This window comes from Cyprinodon variegatus, unplaced genomic scaffold (assembly GCF_000732505.1).
Source record: "Cyprinodon variegatus isolate N-32 unplaced genomic scaffold, C_variegatus-1.0 Scaffold1222, whole genome shotgun sequence".
NCBI classification, from domain to species: Eukaryota; Metazoa; Chordata; class Actinopteri; order Cyprinodontiformes; family Cyprinodontidae; genus Cyprinodon; species Cyprinodon variegatus.
This window is the reverse complement of record NW_015151675.1, coordinates 83924-90289: the sequence shown is the minus strand read 5'-3', so window position 1 is coordinate 90289 and position 6366 is coordinate 83924. Positions and strand designations below refer to the sequence as shown.

The following is a 6366-nucleotide window of genomic DNA, read 5'->3' as shown; positions in this document are numbered from 1 at the left end:
AGAGATGGCTTTCCTATTTAGATAAGGAAATCAAGTATAACAGCCACTTATTAGCAAAATGTTTAAAGGAAAAAGAAGCCATTGCTTTTTAGTTGTCTTCCAAAGCCTCTGATCTCGTCTATCCACTCCCACCTGTTCCGTCAGGGTCACGGTGGGGCCGGTGCCTATCTCCATTAATCAATGGGTGAAAGGCAGAGTACACGCTGGATAGGTTGCTAGTCTGTGGCAGAGCAACACAGAGATTCCACCTTAGAGACATCAATTAACCTAAGTCATGTGAAATGTGGGAGAGTGCCAGAGTAGCTGGGGAGGACCCACAAATGCACTGGGAGTAGATTCAAACACCATGCAGAAACACCCTAGACTAGGAATCGAACCCTGAACCTTTGCTCTGCAGCACAGTGCAGCACTTGATCTTAGTTACAAAAAAAAATTCTAAGTACTGATTAAACTTATGCAACCTTCTGAATATGAAGCAATTAATTTGAAATTAATTTGATTTCCTTTTTTCTAACCAGCTAAGGCCTCATTAAGATTAACTTTTTTCCATGGAGTGATTTTTTTTTTTTACATTAGTGTTGACAGGAACTAACCTGGCAAAAGCCAGATTGATATCATGTAGAATTCAAATTGAACAACACGGATCGATCTAGGGGGCTAAAAAGAAGGTTCTGGGTTTGATCCCCAGCCCAGGATCTTTGCAGGGACAACATGTCTCTGTGTTGCCCTGTGAGAGACTGGCCCATAGTCGTTTTACTTGTTTTTTAAAAAGAAATTGAGGGTGTACCAGCCAGCAGCCATGTTTGTTTTGCTTCAGCTTTCCGGGTGCTTTTCATTGTCAGAAATATTTCTGTGCAGAGGCTGTATTTTCATGAGTTTGTGAATTCACAAATCCTGCAAAAATGTATCTTGCTTGCAAAGTAAAGAAAATGTTTAGTAAATGAAAGCTGAAAAGAAAAGCAATCAAGAAATGAAACTGTGAAAACACAAGTTTTACGCCTTTATTTTCTTAAATGATTTTTTTTACCTTTCATATTTTCCTTTTCAAATGTATAACAATTTATATATATATATATATATATATATATATATACATTTAATGGGTGGGTCTGTTATCTTCCAATCTTATATATATATTTACCTTCCATACCTGGATGTTTTTGTGTGATACAGCCGACTCGTTCTGACCGGGGTTGGTTCGTGCTTCCATTTGGGAAGAACCCCTGGTGGTGGTACCTGGCCACCTTTGTTCCGGCTCTCCTCGTCACCATCCTGATCTTCATGGACCAACAGATCAGTGCCGTAATCGTCAACCGCAAAGAAAACAAGCTAAAGGTCTGAAAATTAGTTACTCCTTGGTTTAAAAGCAAAATAGTAGTTTTCCTGTACTATTATGTAACAGAAGGCGGTGAGAGCAAATAAATTATATGCAATCAACTGGTTTGAACCTTGAATCAATTTGTATGTTTGATGTGGTGAACTGTAAAGTGCCTTGAGATGACATGTGTTGTTAATTGGCGCTATAGAAATAAACTGAATTTAATATCGAAGGCTTGGGTTAGGAATTAAATGAGATCTGAAGCTTAAACCAAGCTGGAAAATTCTGGCTTCTCTGAATTACACTGAATGTAAAGCTATGGTGAAGCCTATTTTTTGCAACAGAAAGCCCTGCCTTTGCAACATTGCAATCGGCTCATTTATCTCCCTTGTTCAGAGCATACAGAAAGCTGCTGCACATCTTTTAGCAATTAAAGTTTGATCATGTTTACTGCATTTTTGCCTCTCTAAACCAGTTAACCTTAAATTTAAAGATTTATTTTAGATTTGCCTTCCCCCCACCCTACGTGTCTGATTTCCTGCATCCTTCCATGCCGTCCTGTTCCCTCAGGCCAGCTGATAAGCTGATTATGAGCCAAAGAGAAGAGCGAGCCCAGAAGATAGCATGCTTTTACTGTAGCACAGGAGTTTCCAAAATGAGAGTCAGGCTTCTCTGGGGGTAATGAGACGACAATTAGGGGGTGACAAATGGTTTTTCACAGTCATTTCGATCCTTTGGTATGTGGAGGGTCACATTATATGTTATAAAAATACATAAATATGAATGTCCTACGAAATAAATACTGTATTTTCCGCACTGGATTACAAAGTGCACCTTCAATAATTTGGCCTATTTTAGAACAGTTTGCATATTTAGGGCCCACCGGCTTTTAAGGCGCATAGAATAAAAGCTGTAGTAAAAGGTTTGATGGGGGTTAGTGTTATGCATGGACTATAAGGAGCTGTGCTCAAGGGAATGTCCACAAAACAGATAAATCATTCAGTCAAACCTTATTGATACAATACAAAGCACACATAAAGGTCCCTTTTCAGTTAATTCCCCGTGTTTCCCTTTATCATCGAAACTAAATAATGTCAGTGACATAATTTAGATTACTTCGAGTTGCAGAGTAAGTTAGATATAGTGCGCACCATTAAAATATTGGATAGATCTTTGTAAATCACTCCCTGTATTTATTTCTTTTATAATTCAGAAAGGCTGTGGATACCACTTGGACCTGTTCTGGGTGGGTGTGTTGATGGCTGTGTGTTCCTTCATGGGTTTGCCTTGGTATGTTGCCGCCACTGTCATCTCCATCGCCCACATCGACTCTCTGAAGATGGAGAGCGAATGCAGTGCTCCTGGAGAACAGCCTCAGTTCCTTGGAGTCAGGTGAAACTAGTTCAATGAGTAAACTCTGTAAATGTGGTAGATCTAGACGGAGCTCGAGGTTTTTTTTATATTTGATGGTAATAAAACAAAAAATTGTTGTTGTTTTTTTAGAGAGCAACGGCTGACAGGTGTTCTGGTGTTTGTGCTGACTGGCCTCTCAGTCTTCCTCGCTCCCATCCTTCAGGTCAGTAGAACCATTATCAATAGGGCTGGGTTCCTTTACATTTTTGCAAAATCGATGTCTAGGGAATGAGATCGATTATTTTTATAGTGATGCGCGTGACGTTCACCTTCAAATAAGCAGGAAAGATGCACTCAGGATGACTTCAAGCCAGACAGCTGCAAATATACTCAATAGGTTGATTGAAGACATTAACAAATGGGGCTGACCAGAAAACACCCTGTAGTTGTTACAGACAACTCTGCAAATATGGTTTGTGCATTGAAAATAATGCAGCTCATGCATGTCTGCTGTGTCACCTCTGCTTGTTTGAGTGAGGCTTCACTTTTTCTCAAGTCATACTTTTTTACAAGTTTGCACTTTGTGTTTAATGTAACAGGAAAAAAACAAAACAAAATACAGCAGTATTTTGAAACACAGTTAACCCACTTTCATTATTGTAAAAACAGATTAAATTGAAATTAATCGATTTAGAACTCTATGAATCAAAATCGAATCGATTCAGGACTTTGGTGAAAATACCCAGCCCTAATTATGAAGTAGCTAATAACCGTCTTCCCTTATTTTCTTTAAAACTTTGTTCTTCTGTTGTTCTGTGTAGTACATTCCAATGCCAGTCCTCTACGGAGTTTTCCTTTACATGGGAGTTGCATCACTGAGTGGTATTCAGGTATGTTTGAACGTTAAGACAGAAATATAAATGTCTTGTCAGGAAGTGACAATGGACATTAAGTATATTTATTAAAAAATCTTTTTTTGAAAAGGTGTTTGTCTTTCTAAATATGCTGGAGAATTGGAAAACAGAGATAGAATCTAGTAGTGATGAAAAGTGGTCCCTATGTCATCCAGCAGCTTAAGCCTATAGCAGCACAGCTATAAAGATAGCTCAGGAAACTAAATAATAACATCATTTTCTATTTCTGAATAAAAATGTAATATATAATATATAAAATATATGGCTATTTTTAAATATATTTAATTACTTTCAAGTCAATATATTGCACTGGGTGCATATCGATGCTTGTGAAACACTTCCCCTGTGTATCTTTAGAGAGCTGAATCCAAACCAAATGGAGAACTTTTCTGCTTTCCACGGCTCTTGCAGCATATCAATCCTGCTCATCTCAAAAACTCATCACTGTAACTTGACTGGATTGACTCTGTCACTGAATGAGTCATGTTACCCAGAGCGCCGCTTTTTGGCAGTCTGAGCTCCTAAGAGCTATATAGGATAAAAGCTAGCCATCCAAACGTATCTGACCCTAAACTTAACCTGATCAGACATATGTTTGGTTCTCTGATGTTAATCAAGAGGGAAACATGTGGCCTTATCTTTTTACAAAGAACTCCATGACTTCTCTGTCTGCTGATCCAGAACTATCTGCTCTCAGATTCCAAAATATTTTTTAAATATTCATCATTTTCAAGTTGCATTTCAAATATTACATTCTTTTCACTTCAAACACAGGAAAGGATCGCTATTGATGTGAACAATAAAATAGTTGTTGCTAATGTCAATGCAGAAGCTGTGCAAATGCGTCTTTTCTCCTCACTCCAGAGGAAATGTCAGTTTGTAAAACTCAATCACAAAAACAGATATTAAACTTTGAAAATACAATATCTTAAAAAAAAAAAAAAAACCCAAAATGTCATGATCAGTTTCAGGAATCTGACCCACATGCAGAGAAACCAGCCAGAGAACACGGGGGAAAAGTTAAACAGGTTTATTTGATGTAACGTATACAGAAGTAGGATCTGGAACTCAGTTGACTGGTGAACCGGAACTGGAAAGTCTGATGGGGAGATCACAGAGATCAGTTCAGGGACCGTAGGAAATTTGACTGCGGCTTAAATAATGAGGGACTCACGTTTGAGGCGGCTTTTGTCAATCATTGAATCCAGTCAGTGTGGGGGTAATCCAGAGAAGGGGGGAACTCGTTGGAGAGCGGACAGGTAGACATTCGTTGGACCCAGAGGAGAAATGGAGCAGGCTGTCACTTAGATTTCCGATGGGAACTTGAACAGATCATGTGGAGGTTTTCCCCTTCTCAGTGTAATCTCAGTTATTCCTTCCAGGGGGAGAAGGTCCAGGCAAACAGTTTTCCCAGGAAAGCTTCCTGTCAAAGAGCAAAGACAAAAACACATTAAACTCAGAGAAACAAAGCTAAGTTAGACTCTGCTAATCTCAGCTTGGCTAGAGTACCCAAAACTGGCAAACACTCTGGCGTCAAAGTAGTGACAGCCCACAGCTCAAATACTCCTCCAGCAATAAACCAACGAGCCGCAGGTGTGCAGGGAGGACCAACAAGGACAGGGCACCACCTGGTGGTGGAAAGAGAAGACAAACAACCCACACAAACTGGATTCCTTACAAAGAAATGAGTGAAATCTGTGATAACAATTAAAAAATATAAAATACTATAAAAGATAAATAAAATCTGAGTAAGAAGCAAAGTTACTCTCAAAAACCTGTTTGGATTAAAGGTTTTTTAAAGTACTATTTCTAGATTGCCTTGTTTTTTCCAAATTATACTGCAGAGGAGAAAAAAACGACTTATGTTCAAGTTTTGGAAATGTTTTTGACATAAAGATTAATTCTGAAAATATATGATTTAAAAAGAAAACCCAGTCTGTAAACAGAAATCCTTTTGGCAACATGTTCTGCCTCTTTGTGTTCTAGTTCTGGGAACGCATGAAGTTGTACCTGATGCCTCCCAAACACCAACCAGACTTTTCCTTCCTGCGCCACGTCCCCCTGAGACGCATCCATCTTTTCACGCTGGTTCAGATTATTTGTCTGGCTGTCCTTTGGATCCTCAAGTCCACCTTCCTGGCCATAATCTTTCCAGTAATGGTGAGTTCTTTTTATGTGTTCAGTCAGTTGATTTGAATTGCTTAAAAAATGTTGAAGTACGGATTTCAAAATGAAAACAATCGGTCAGTAAAAGATCTGTCAGATGTGAATGCCTGCCTAAGTTTAGTCACTTCTGATGCCACAAATTCAGTTACATTGATTTATGTAATTTTTATTAAAAATGTACTTTTAGGAGCAGTTTTACTGCAAAATATTTTTCACTTTTGCTTAGTTTATATTATAATCCTGTATCATTACTTTACCTGAGTAAAATCTATTGCTTCTATATCAAATGTGGGTAATTTTAATGCAAACAGACATTTCACTAAAATTACTATTCTTGTCTGAATAGCTTTTATTGTTGTAATGTTACTTTTATCAGCTGAGACATCTATAGCATGGAATCAAGGTAGCATTCAGTAAAAACCAGGTCATATACTGCTGCTGGAGGTTACCAACTGGTAGAAGTAGGAGCTATGTTAACATTTTATTACAAGATTAAAAGTCCCATCAGTTTGTTTTTGGAAGGGATCCCTGAGTTGTCGGCATGTTGGCCTGAATATGCTGTAATTTTTCTTTTTACCATAAACATTTTCATTGGTAATGCACTTGAAAAAAATC

At 38.2% G+C, this 6366-nt stretch overlaps 1 protein-coding gene across 1 annotated transcript in view; it reads left to right on the top strand.

Moving 5' to 3' along the window:
* Window positions 1-6366, top strand: part of slc4a5 (solute carrier family 4 (sodium bicarbonate cotransporter), member 5) — a 52477-nt gene that overhangs the window by 38894 nt on the left and 7217 nt on the right. Inside the window, exons 18-22 of the mRNA XM_015401456.1 lie at window positions 1174-1335; window positions 2532-2710; window positions 2822-2894; window positions 3493-3561; window positions 5572-5745. Coding sequence (XP_015256942.1) covers window positions 1174-1335; window positions 2532-2710; window positions 2822-2894; window positions 3493-3561; window positions 5572-5745 — 657 coding nt within the window. The remainder of the gene's footprint in view (window positions 1-1173; window positions 1336-2531; window positions 2711-2821; window positions 2895-3492; window positions 3562-5571; window positions 5746-6366) is intronic.